Source organism: Macaca thibetana, chromosome 1 (assembly GCF_024542745.1).
Source record: "Macaca thibetana thibetana isolate TM-01 chromosome 1, ASM2454274v1, whole genome shotgun sequence".
Lineage (NCBI taxonomy): Eukaryota > Metazoa > Chordata > Mammalia > Primates > Cercopithecidae > Macaca > Macaca thibetana.
Genome location: NC_065578.1, coordinates 36,626,136 through 36,640,038, shown reverse-complemented (window position 1 = coordinate 36,640,038; position 13,903 = coordinate 36,626,136). Strand labels below are relative to the sequence as shown.

Here is a 13,903-nt window from a genome sequence, read left to right as displayed (position 1 = left end):
ATTTTTAGTAGAGACAGGGTTTCACCGTGTTAGCCAGGATGGTCTCGATCTTCTGACCTTGTGATCCGCCCACCTCAGCCCCCAAAGTGCTGGGATTATAGCATGAGCCACTGCGCCTGGCCTTTTTTTTTTTTTTTTTGGTGGATAGAGTCTCGCTCTGTTGCCCAGGCTGGAATGCAGTGGCACAATCTCGGCCCGCTGCAACCTCTGCCTCCCAGGTTCAAGCAATTCTCCTGCCTCAGCCTGCCTCCATGCCCGGCTAATTTTTTGTATTTTAGTAGAGACAAGGTTTCACCGTGTTGCCCAGGCTGGTCTTGAACTCGTGAGTTCAGTCAGTCCACCCACCTCGGCCTCCTAAAGTGCTAGGATTACAGGTGTGAGCCACCGCGCCTGGCCGAGGTACAGTTTTGAAGTTCATGCAAGTCTCATCATTTGCTCTTCTGCCACAAAACATTTTCTTTCAAGTTATTTTGCCTGTGTGAAGCTCAGTGCTTTAATTTATATATGGAGCTGTCTTCTTCCCTCAGGCTAGAGACATTGGTGAAATTGGGGCTAGACTGAAGATGTCTAATGCGGCTTGATAAAGGTCTCTCTTCATTCCCAAAATAAATAAGATTTTCTTCATTTATAATCGTAATACACCAGTCATAGACAAATTAGGAAATATAGTTAAGTTGGAAAATGCAACACAAAGAACATAACTCATAACCCCATTGCAGATATTAAGCATTGTTAATGCCTCCGTGAATATGCGGGGCTTCCTTAACTGGAAGACTCTGAGTTCATGGATGGCCTTTAAGGTTTCTTTGACTCTTTGAAGAAAATGTGGAAAATTTGTGAGCATACATAAAGGCGGTGGAGTTTTGTCTTTTTGTTTGTTTGTTTTGGGGAGGAGAAGAGGAAGTGTCTATAACTTTCATCATATTCTTGTAGGGATCCATACTCAAAAGAAGAATCAGTCACTAGCTGGCTGCAGTGGCTTACCTGTAATACTAGTTTTCTGGGAGGCCAAGGCAGGAAGATCACTTGAGCACAGGAGTTTGAGACCAGCCTAGGCAACATAGCGAGACCTTGTCTCTACAAAAAATAAAAACTTGGCTGGGCATAGTGATGTACCTGTAGTCCCAGCTACCCAGAAGGCTGAGGTGGGAGGATCACTGGAGCCCAGGAGTTTGAGGCTGCAGTAAGCTGTGATTGTTAGGAATACGTTTCTATGTCAGTACATAATCAACAATAATATAATATTTATTGTCAGAGTGGTATTTTGTTTGTTATGGCCAGTATCATTGTTGGACATTTATACTGTGTATAGTTTTTCCTTATGGTGAACAACACAAGGGTGAAGCATCAATGTGACCACGTCTCTTTCATCCTTAATTATTCCCCAAAGATAAATTCTTACGGAGCAAATCGTGGTATCAAAAGGTATGCATGTTTTTTGATAGGCAGCTGCCACATTGCTCTTGAGAAAGGTTTAATTTCATTTCCCTTGGGTAGTGCTAGAAAGCTCTCATTCTCCATCTATCTCATGTCTCTTAAATGAAGTGAAGGTTTTGCTGTCTTAGTGAAGAGGCATTGTCCTTTGACTGCATCAGTGTTATTACCTCATTGCTATTGTCAGCCCATCTTCAAGCATTGGGCCAACTAGAGATAAAATGTCAAGCCATTTGAGGCCAAGCAAAAAGAGGCAGTGAGTTCATCTATTTATTCTTAGAATTATTTGAACTTTCGTTGGCTTTGTATTCTGCTGATTTGAATTTTTCCTCCCGCAAAAGGTATGGTAGGTAATGGAGTAAAGATAAAACTATTTTTGTTTACCTTGGATAAATGTCCTTGAGACTAGTAAATGAACAGATTCTAAACCTTATCAGAAAAATACTGCTTTATATGGGAGCTATGGAGTATAGGTTGTGATTCAGCTCCTGCCAATTCCATTTTAAAATTCTTTTAATTCTTCTTTTTTTTTTTTTTTTTTTTTGAGACAGAGTCTCGCTCTGTGCCCAGGCTGGAGTGCAGTGGTGCGATCTCGGCTCACTGCAAGGTCTGCCTCCCAGGTTCACACCATTCTCCTGCCTCGGCCTCCCAAATAGCTGGGACTACAGGTGCCCACCACCGTGCCCGCTAATTTTTGTATTTTTAGCAGAGACAGGTTTCACCATGTTAGCCTGGATGGTCTCGATCTCCTGACCTCGTGATCTGACCGCCTCGGCTTCCCAAAGTGCTGGGATTACAGGCGTCAGCCACCACACTTGGCCTCCCATTTTATAATTCTCTGTGACGTACTGCTTAATTCAGTCATGCTTTTTTTTTTTTAGTTTAATGTTTTATTGTGGTAAAATATATGTAACAAAAAATGTGGCCGGGCGCAGTGGCTCACACCTGCAATGCTAGCACTTTGGAGGCTGAGGCGGGCGGATCACCTGAGGTCAGGAGTTCGAGATCAGCCTGACCAACATGGTGAAACCTAGTCCCTACTAAAAATGCAAAAATTAGCTGGACCCGGGGCGAACACCTGTAGTACCAGCTACTCGGGAGGCTGAGGCTGGAGAATCGCTTGAACCCGGGAGGCGGAGGTTGCAGTGAGCCAAGATCGCACCACTGCATTCCAGCTTGTGCGACAGAGCAAGACTCCGTCTCAAAAAAAAAAAAAAAAGTACTCTTCTAACCCTTTTTTTTTTTTTTTTTTGAGATGGAGTCTTGCTGTGTCACACAGGCTGGAATGCAGTGGTGCGATCTTGGCTCACTGCAACCTCCGCCTCCCGGGTTCAAGCGATTCTCCAGCCTCAACCTCCCGAGTAGCTGGGATTACAGGAACCTGTCACCACATCCGGCTAATTTTTTTGTATTTTTAGTAGAGACAGGGTTTCACCATGTTGGTCAGGCTGGTGATCCCGCCCTTGTGATCCACCACCTCAGCCTCCCAAAGTGCTGGGATTACAGGTGTGTGAGCCACCGTGCCCAGCTCTTCTAACCATTTTTAAGTGTGCAGTTTAGAGGCACTAAGTTCATTTACATTGTTGTGCAATTATCGCAGCTATCCGTCTCCAGAACTTTTTCATCATCCCAAACTGAAACCCTGTACCCATTTAACACTAACGCTCCATTTCCCCTCTGCCCCCAGCCCCTGGTAACAACATTCTACTTTCTGTCTGTTGTGAATTTCACTGGTTTAGGTGCCTAATATAAGTGGAATCATACAGTATTTGTCCTTTTGTGTCTGGCTTATTTCACTTAGTATAATGTCTTCAAGATTCATTCATGTCATTGCATGTGTCAGAATTTTCTTCTTCTTTTTTTTTTTTAATTAATTAATTAATTTTTTGAGACAGGGTCTTGCTGTGTCACCCAGGCTGGAGCAGTAGCCTGCTCACGGCTCACTGCAGCCTCAACCTCCTGGGCTCAAGGAGTTCTCCCACCCCAGTCTCCCCAGTAGCTGGGACTACAAGCATGCAACACTATGCCCAGCTAATTTGTGTATTTTTTGTGGAGATGGGGTTTTGCCATGTTGCCCAGGCTGGTCTCGAACTCCTGGGCTCAAGCAGTCTGCCCTGCTTGGCCTCCCAAGGTACTGGAATTACAGGTGTGCACCACTGAATCAGCTAGAATTTCCTCCTTTTTAAAGTTGAATGCTATTTTGTTGTATATATGTGCCACATTGTGTTTATTCATTTATTTGTTGACAGACATTTGGGCACACTTTTAAAATTCAGTTTGTTTCTGGTCCATCTCCAACTGGGTTTGATACTGTTTCTTTTGGTACATTGACTTTACCCTAAAGCATTCTTTTAGTCTTAATGGTGCTTCAGTTGCTCATTTGGGGTGCTTTCTTATTTAGAAATGAAGCTCAAGAAGAGATCTATAAAAAGGGACAGTCCAAAAGAATATGGGGTGAGCTCTACAAGGTAAGACTCCTAAATTCCCTCCCATTGAGTGGTTCCTTTGGCTTTCGTGATTTTGTAGAAGAAAACTGATTTTGATGTATTGAACCTCTGTTGCCCAGAGTACAGGTACCACTGCCTGTTCCCTCCTCTTCCTTCTAGAAAGAAACTTGAAAGACATACTAGCATTGATCTAGAGAACTGCATTGTTTAAAGTACTTGTATAAGAGTAACAGCTATCTTTTATTATACACTCATATAGTTATTACCTGTCAGTATTTTTTAAGATTTCCACCAAAGTGATATTCCTGTTTAGATTTATCATGCCTACTTAAAGTCACATGCAACATTTTAAGTTATTTAGTCCACCCCACTCCTTTTATAGATGAGGACTCTTGTCTAGAAAGGTTTAATGCTGTACCTAGCTCAACTAGCTTGTTAGTGAAGGAGGCTTTGTGTATCTTGATTTCTGATCCAGTACTCTTTAACTGGCAGGGGTTTATGTCCATGCACTAATAATAACAACCTTCAGAAGAAAAATTTTCAAGCATAATCATGTAATTAAATAGTAACATAATAGAAAACGAGTACCGTGAAGGCAAGCTAAACTTTTCAGTTTTTTGTGAAATACACAAAACCTATAATACTACAAACTTAAAGATTATATTACAAACTTAAAGAAGTCTAAGAAGTAGGCCGGGCGCGGTGGCTCACGCCTGTAATCCCAGCACTTTGGGAGGCCGAGACGGGCGGATCACGAGGTCAGGAGATCGAGACCATCCTGGCTAACACGGTGAAACCCCGTCTCTACTAAAAAATACAAAAAACTAGCCGGGCGAGGTGGCGGGCGCCTGTAGTCCCAGCTACTTAGGAGGCTGAGGCAGGAGAATGGCGTGAACCCGGGAGGCGGAGCTTGCAGTGAGCTGAGATCCGGCCACCGCACTCCAGCCTGGGTGACAGAGCGAGACTCCGTCTCAAAAAAAAAAAAAAAAAAGTCTTAGAAGTAATCCATAGTAGTTCAGTAATCCATAGTAGTTAGGAAATAAGTTGAGTTTCATCTAAGCTAGTTTTCCTGTTTTAAATTCAACAGGTTTCAAAAACCACAGGATGAAAAACCTTTTGAATTCTGATCGCTGGGCCTTGAGATTAACTACAACCAACTCTGCCCAGAGACCGTTTTGAAGTTGTCTCTAAATGTTACTATTTTATTTTCCCCAGACTCCCTTAAATGTCATCCCTCTTTTATTTGTACTGTAGCAAACCATTTTTGCCTCTCTGAATTTTCAGGTGATAGATTCATCAGATGTTGTAGTTCAAGTTCTTGATGCTAGAGATCCAATGGGCACTCGTTCCCCTCACATTGAAACTTACCTGAAGAAGGAAAAACCTTGGAAACACCTCATTTTTGTACTTAACAAATGTGACCTTGTTCCAACTTGGGCAACAGTAAGTACAACTACTCAACCAGAATAGACTATTAAGACATCTGTCAATAAGTCAGTTGTGGGTTTTTAGGCTAAAGTGTTGCACTGCTGAGATTGTAGTAATGGGAGTGCTCTCGTTGGAAATACAAAAGTGTGCTCATTGATGGTGGACGGAGGCACCAGGAGACAGCTGCTGAGGCCACTGCCTGCTTCACATTATGCTCCATTAATTGCATTTAGTAACAATGAAGACATCTTTTGGAATACTGTTTTGTATTTATAAGACAAGACAAAGCATTAACCATTATACTTGGAAAAACCATTTCAAAGAATTGTGGCTAACGTTTTCCTTAGACAACATTATATTTGAAACAGTTCTGTAATTCAAGCTCTGATTCTTCCACATAATGTAAATAAATGAACTGCAGTTTACCAACATGTTTTCGTCTCTGCCTCTAGAAACGGTGGGTTGCTGTCCTCTCCCAGGATTATCCGACACTTGCTTTCCATGCAAGCCTTACTAACCCATTTGGCAAGGGAGCATTCATTCAGCTTCTGCGGCAGTTTGGAAAGGTATTGAGCCCTGATCTGTTTCTCCTGGAGTTGTGTAGCTGTGAGTTGGTGTAAGAATCTGTCTTGCCACGGCATAGCAGGAAGTTACCAATTTCTTAACTGGACATGGTTGCGCAGATCTGTAGTCCTAGCTACTCAGGACACTGAGGCAGGAGGATCGCTGGAGCCCAGGAGATCAAGGCTACAGTGAGCTATGATGGCAACACTGCACTCTAGCCTGGGTGACAGCAAAACCCTGCCTCTACAAAAAAAAGAAGATGTGGCCAGGCGTGGTGGCTCACACCTGTAATCCCAGCACTTTGGGAGGCTGAGGCAGGCAGATCACAAGGTCAAGAGTTTGAGACCAGCCTGGCCAATATGGTGAAACCCTGTCTCTACTAAAAATATAAAAATTAGTCAGGCGTGATGGCACACCCCTGTAGTCCCAGCTACTCGGGAGGCTGAGGCAGGAGAATCGCTTGAACCCGGGAGGTGGAGGTTGCAGTGAGCTGAGATTGCACCACCGCACCGCAGCCTGGGCAACAGAGCGAGACTCCATCTCGAAGAAAAAAAAAAGAGAAGATGTAAAACTTCCAGAGTTGTAAAAACCCACAGAGTGTCAGGATTATAAGAGATTCTGAAGTGTTTTCTTGCTCAGCCTTTGCCACCATCCGTGACCAGTGTTGCTTCCATTTCTGCCACAGCCCTGGCAGCTGACGTTTCATGCTCTGCTGGGCTTTCCAGGCCTGCTGTGCCTCCTCTGCCCATGGAGCCCATGCAGCTTCTATCTCCTCTGGTTGGAGAGGGCCCTGCCAAAATTCAAGCTTCAGATCCCTGGTCAGATGTCAGCTCCTGAGGGAAGCCCTGGAACCAGACTACCCTATCAAATGTTCTTAAAGCTTCATGCTCTGTACCTGTCATTTTGAATTTGTATATTTAAGTTAATTCTACCTGGCTTCTAACAAAAGACACATGTCTGCTGTCCCACCCTTCCCCGCTGTATAGAAGCAAATGCTTCCAATAGTTAGCTGTTCTGTTATTTTTCTCCATATTTTTAGTACATGCTTAGGATTTTTTGTTGATCTGTGCCTACTCCCCCACCCCCAGTTTAAGATGCTTATTAATTTCCTACTATGGAAAATGAGGATTTGCTTTCTTATAGCCATCCTCCCTCTGTATGTACTTCCCCCTGTATTGTTAGATGCCATTGTTGGGTTACAGTATTATTCATTCAGTGTTGGTTGGTTGGTGGTGGTAGTGGTTGTTGTTTTAATTTGGAAAGGAGAGCTTTATTTCTCATAAAGGGTTGCAGCCTGCAGGGTGGCCACTCTAACAGGCTGGGAAGAGTAGCCTTGGCCATTCAACCTTTACACTGTCATGACTGTAACATGTTAGTCACAGCTGATCCACATGGTGTGCTATGAGTATAATTCCTTTCTGATCGAAGCTTTTATTTTCACTGGTGTTACTTTGCTGTGTTCTATTTGCATCTGTCACTATCATGTTACCAAATTCTCTGATACAGTAGGAACTCTCAGTGTGTTTCCAGGCAGCACAGGTAGTTCCCTTCGGTGGCCAGCACTCCGTCCTCTGCAGGGCTGGCCACTCTCCAGGCTGCTGCAGCGTCGTCTTTCTGGGATTTCCTTTCACTGTCATCCAGAGAATTCCCGTGGCTGTTTTCCTGTATGGGAACTCTTGTTCATAGGACCTCTTTTCTTCTTTTCTGGTTTACTCCTTCCTTTCGATGGGACATATCTTCCAAAAGTTTCTTTAGAAGGAATACTTGGAAAGAACGTTTTTGAGATACGCCTTGCATTCTGAGAATATCTTATTAACGTCTTTATTCTACGCTGTACGCTGTGTTTCCTCAGAATACGGAAGTTACCACGACACTGTCTTCTGACTTCTGAGGACTCTGAGGCCATTCTGACCCCTCATACTTTGTGTGGCTGTGATGTCTCTTGTTGAGACAGGGTCTTGCTTTGTCACCCAGGCTAGAGTGCGGTGGCGCAAGCTCAAACTCCTAGGCCCAAGCGATCCTCCTGCCTCGTTTTGGCCTTCTGAAGTGCTGGGATTACAGGTGTATGCCACCACGTCCAGCCAGTCTTTTCTTATTCTAAAATTTAAAATTTCTCTTGTTCTAAAATTTCACAGTGATGTCTTTTGAAGTGGGGCTTTTATTGCTTAGTGAGCTCGGCATTTGATGAGACTTTAGTCTGATATTGTCTTACATTATTTCTTTGAAATTTTCTTTCCTCCCTCAGTTGTCTGTATTCTTGTTCAGAAATTTGCTTTTACCTCCTGGTTTAATATTTGAATTATATTTTCTTTTTTTTTTTTTGAGACGGAGTCTCACTCTGTCACCAGGCTGGAGTGCAGTGGCACAATCTTGGCTCACTACAACCTCCGCCTCCCGGGTTCAAGCAATTCTCCTGCCTCAGCCTCCCAAGTAGCTGGGACTACAGGCGCATGCCACGATGCCCAGCTAATTTTTGTATTTTTAGTAGAGATGGAGTGTCACCATGTTGGCCAGGATGGTCTTGATCTCTTGACCTCGTGATCCGCCTGGCTAAACCTCCCAAAGTGCTGGGATTACAGGCGTGAGCCACCACACCCAGCCTATATTTTCTTTCTTTTGGTACATATATGACATTTTCCTCTATTTTCTGGGTACTTTCCTTGTTTTCTTGAGACAGAGTTTTGCTCTTCTTGCCCAGGCTAGAGTGCAATGGCACAATCTCGGCTCACTGCAACCTCCACCTCCCAGGTTCAAGCAATTCTCCTGCCTCAGCCTCCCGAGTAGCTGGGGTTACAGGCATGCGCCACCACACTTGGCTAATTTTGTATCTTTAGTAGAGATGGGGTTTCTCCATGTTGGTCAAGTTGGTCTCAAACTCCCGACCTCAGGTGATCTGCCTGCCTTGACCTTCCAAATTGCTGGAATTACAGGCGTGAGCCACCGCGTCCGGCCACTTTCCTTGTTTTGATCATCCAGCTGCCCTATCACAAAATTTATTTTGCCAATCACTTTTAATTTTTAATTTCTGAGAGCTCTTGTTGAAATCTGATTTGCTCTGCCTCCTTTTGCATCTTATTTCACAGTCACAGTGTCTTCTCTCTCTCCAAGAACGTTAATGATGTTTTGAAATTTTCCTGTCTACATTGATTCTGTTACCTCCAAATTTTTGTTTTTTGTCTTTTCTGCTAGAGTCACACTTAAAAATTTTTTCTTTTACTTTAAAAATTTTTTTGAGACAGGGTCTTATTCTGTCTTAACCCAGGCTGAAGCGCAGTAGTGCAATCATGGCTCACTGCAGCCTCGACCCCCAAGTAGAGTCACACTTAAATGTTTATTCTTGATTCTCTATTTATATTTAAGAGTAAGGCATTAGGCCAGGTAGAGTGGTTCATGCTTGTAATCCCAGCACTTTGGGAGGATGAGGCAGGCAGATCACTTGAGCTCAGGAGTTCTAGACCAGTGTGGGCAATATGGCAAAACTCCATCTCTACAAAAAAATAGAAAAAAATTAGCAAGGCATAGTGGTGCATACTTACGGTTCCAGCTACCCAGGAGGCTAAGGCAGGAGGATTGCTTGAGCCCAGGAGGCTGAGGCCGCAGAGAGCTGTGATTGTGTCAGTGCACTTCAGCCTGGTGACAAGGAAAGACCCTGTTTCAAAAAAAAAAAAAAAATTAAGGCATTAAAAAACTGATGGGTTCTTTTTTTTCTCCATGGAGTAGCCTTGTTGACTGATAGACTTCATTGTAGGGTGATTTAACAGGGACTCAAATTTTATTTATTTATTTATTTTTATTTTTATTTATTTATTTTTTTAGATGGAGTCTTACTCTGTTGCCCTGGCTGGAGTGCAGTGGCCCGATTTTGGCTCACTGCAACCTCTGCCTCCTGGGTTCAAGCAGTTCTCCTGCTTCAGCCTCCCAAGTAGCTGGGACTACAGGCAAGCACCACCAGACCTGGCTAATTTTTGTATTTTGAGTAGGGTTGGGGTTTCACTATGTTGGCCAGGCTGGTCTAGAACTCCTGACCTCAAGTGATCTGCCCACCTCAGCCTCCCAAAGTTCTGGGATTACAGGCATGAGCCACTGTGCCTGGCCGGGACCCAAATTTTTTGCTGGGAGGACATCCTAAAGATACCATTGTCTGTAGGTCTTTTTTTTCTTGGGCTTGTGAGTTTCCCCAGAAGAGAATCTTTCAATCTCTAGTTCTAGGGGTATAGAATCCTGGCTGCTAGAGTTCTAGAAACTCAAAGGGAATAGTAGACTGGGCATCTCACTATTTAATACTTACATTTTCAATTAATCATTCTGGGAATACTGTTATCTCTAAATCCAGGATCCCTTTCAAGTCTGAAGATTACAGATGCTTTCAAACATGTGACATTTCAAAAAATCCAAAAGCCTATTTCATAGGCCCTGGATTTCTTTGAGAGTAAAGAAGTTGTGTGCCCACGCTGAATGAAGGAGGGGATGGAGAAGTGTGGCTGCTTTGGCAGACTATCTGCTGGTCCTTGTTTTCAGCCCTATCTTAAGAGGGATACACCACCAATTCCCAGGGCTCTCTGTGATTCATTGTCATTATTATTGCTGGATCTTTAGTTTTTCTGTCTTTACAACCACTTAGCTTTTATGTTTTGTAGTGGACCAAGTTTGATACTACTTTTAAGCATCTAGTATTTTGTTTAACATCATTTTAGTTTTCGTTGTCTCATGTCCATCCTATTCTCTGGTTCAGTATGTTTGGTTCTGTTGGTTTAAAAGTGTTAATGTCCACTGCTGTCATTCTAGTGGAGTTAGTGAGGGAACGGGGTTAGCATGTATGTTCAGTCCACCATCTTGAATCAGAAGCCTCCATTCGTTTGTAGGCCCTCTTCTTGATAGCAAGAAGACTTCTTGAGACTTTTGCCCAGTAGTCTAACTTTCAAGGTTGCCTTTTTTTCTTTTGTTATTTATTTTTGGCAGTGGAAACGCAGATGTATTACGCAAGGAAAAGAAGGGGTGAGTTGTGGCATTGTCCAGTTGATGAATCTGTTCAGATTCTTTTTCCCGAAGATATTTTATCAGTAGATGGTGTTGTCCTAAATCAGTGACTAGCAAGCTATTTTTCTTCTTCTTTTGTTTCTTTTTTTTTTTTTTTTTTTTTGAGACTGGAGTCTTACTCTGTCACCCAGGCTATAGTGCAGTACATGATCTTGGCTCCCTGCAACTTCGGCCTCCCAGGTTCAAGCGATTCTCCTGTCTCAGCCTCCCAAGTAGCTGGGATTATAGGCATGCACCACCATGCCTAGCTAATTTTTGTATTTTTAGTAGAAACGGGATTTCATCATGTTGGCCAGGCTGGTCTTGAACCCCTGACCTCAGGTGATCCGCCCTCGGCCTCCCGAACTGTTGGGATTACAGGCGTGAGCCACTGCCTTCTTTTGTTTCTTGACCTACATACTTTTAACCTTAACACATATAAGGATAATTTCACATGCATGACTGAGGAAATGACTCACCTCTGATTTATTAATAAGCTGATGTATCCAGCTCACTCAGATTATGTAGGTGGTGTGTATCTAGGCTTCAGATCAAGTTGTATCAACAGCTTTGCACTGTATTCTTGATATTAACAAAGTAATATAACCTGCTTGTCCAAAGGGATACATATGACTGCATGTATGTGCTGTGTGTTCTCTCTTTGAACAGTTGCACACTGACAAGAAACAGATCAGCGTTGGGTTCATTGGCTATCCAAATGTTGGCAAGAGTTCTGTGATAAATACATTGCGTTCTAAGAAAGTTTGCAACGTGGCTCCCATTGCAGGTGAAACAAAGGTATGTTTGGCGCAGGGTGACCTTACCTCTGCATATTTTATTTTCATAGAGGGTGATTGGTTAGGACTTGTTGATTTCTCTCTGCTTCTCTTGAATGCAGACCACCATTAGGAGTTTAGCTCTCCATATAATAGTTTGGAACATATCAGAGTTGTTTCTGCCCACTTTGGTAAGACTGAGAGTACTTTATATGCCACCGTGTGGCTTTGACGTGTGTTGGTTAATGTGATTCATATTTAAATCTGTTTTAAATGGTCACTCCAGCTTTTTATTTTGATAAACAAAACTAACCCAAGAATATTTGATGCCTGGGTTAAGAAGCCTCAACCTTAGGGTAGGTTCTGAAAGTTGGGGGTCATATCCTACAACACAGAGTGGGGAACAGCATGGTTTTGCTTAAAGACAATGAGATCAAGCAGTACTAAGCTCTCAAGAGTACTTTTAAAACTCAGGGAAAGGTTCACTGGGTATAATTGCACAATACTAGATGGAAATCCTGTCTCTGCGTTATTTTTAGACTCTTAGCTGCTGGAAACTATAGTTTACACTTAGTGGAAGTATCTTGTGCACGGCACAGATGAGACAGTTAGTAGCTTAATTACTTAGCAGGTTGCTTTCCTTTGACTCACCCCTTCCTTCTTTCCAGCATCATACATGAGCATCAGGGGTTTGTGAAATTAGACTCTTAGCGTTGGATACAGGACAACTCTGACTTTTTTCTGACTTCAGGTCTGGCAGTATATTACTTTGATGCGTCGGATATTCCTGATTGACTGTCCAGGTGTGGTTTACCCCTCTGAGGACTCCGAGACAGACATTGTGCTAAAAGGAGTTGTGAGTATTTGGCCCCGATAGGCTGTTTGTGTTTGCGGGGGAGTGTTCTGTAGGGAACCCTGGATACCTTTCCTTTTCACTCATTAAGAAGGCAGTTTGGAGGCCGGGCGCGGTGGCTCAAGCCTGTAATCCCAGCACTTTGGGAGGCCGAGACGGGCGGATCACGAGGTCGGGAGATCGAGACCATCCTGGCTAACACGGTGAAACCCCGTCTCTACTAAAAAAATACAAAAAACTAGCCGGGTGCGGTGGCGGGCGCCTGTAGTCCCAGCTACTCCGGAGGCTGAGGCAGGAGAATGGCGTGAACCCAGGAGGCGGAGCTTGCAGTGAGCTGAGATCCGGCCACCGCACTCCAGCCTGGGTGACAGAGCGAGACTCCGTCTCAAAAAAAAAAAAAAAAAAAAAAAAAAAAGAAGGCAGTTTGGGGTCAGCCTGTCTGATCAAACTTTAGGAACATGATGCTGAACAGGGCAGCCTCTCAGCATAAGCTGTTTGAGGAGTTAGTGGAACCATGGGCATATCTGGTCAATATCATGCCACAAAAGAGTTTGTAGTTTACACACAGGATCCAAAGGGAAGCAGGGCCTGTTTATGCTTAGCAATAATTCATCTTCGTGGGTTTATGGGTTGAGTCATTTTGGAACCCAGTCATTTCCTCACTTGTTTCTGAATACGACCAAAAACTGTAAATGGTTCCACTTAACCTTGACCATGCTTCTGGCTATACATACTGTGCACATTCCTCCTCTCCTTTCTTAAACTATTCCATCCTTTTTGTGTCCTGGGATGGGCAGGCTTTTAACCATTTCTGCAAGTGAGTAACATGAAGCATTCCAAGTTTAAACTGTTTGTGGCAGCCACACAGTTAGTTTGTGGTGAGTGGGGATTAAAGCTGAGTTCTGGGCTCTGTGGCTATGGTCAGCTTTCAGCAGTGCTCCTTGCAGCCGACCATGTCTAGCCACCTCAGAGACAGGCTCCTGCCAGTCTCCACTAGCTTTGTGATGTTGAAATCTATTTTCAAATAGTGCTGCAAAGGACAGTGGGAACTTCACTGCTTCCACAGCAAAGTTTGTAAGTGGGAGATTTCCTATTAACATTTAGGTTCAAGTGGAAAAAATTAAGAGTCCTGAAGACCACATTGGTGCTGTACTTGAACGAGCAAAGCCAGAATATATCATCAAAACATACAAGATTGATTCTTGGGAGAATGCTGAGGACTTTCTTGAGAAGCTTGCTTTCCGGACTGGGAAGTTACTAAAGGTGAGCCAGCGTTTATGAGAATTTAGACTGATACCTGTTGCAGGCATATATGTATATGATATGGGCCTTTTGTTGGTATGCATGTATGAGCAGTGTGAAACTTGTCACTTAAGTGATGATGA

General features: G+C 43.4%; 2 protein-coding genes across 2 annotated transcripts in view; one reads left to right on the top strand and one right to left on the bottom strand.

Moving 5' to 3' along the window:
• The window catches only part of UTP11 (UTP11 small subunit processome component), a 594,364-nt gene that overhangs the window by 441,901 nt on the left and 138,560 nt on the right, over positions 1 to 13,903 (bottom strand). The window lies entirely within an intron of this gene.
• Positions 1 to 13,903, top strand: part of GNL2 (G protein nucleolar 2) — a 30,472-nt gene that overhangs the window by 8,509 nt on the left and 8,060 nt on the right. The window contains 6 exon segments of the mRNA XM_050798271.1: positions 3,836 to 3,902; positions 5,166 to 5,324; positions 5,762 to 5,875; positions 11,559 to 11,687; positions 12,417 to 12,521; positions 13,623 to 13,781. Coding sequence (XP_050654228.1) covers positions 3,836 to 3,902; positions 5,166 to 5,324; positions 5,762 to 5,875; positions 11,559 to 11,687; positions 12,417 to 12,521; positions 13,623 to 13,781 — 733 coding nt within the window.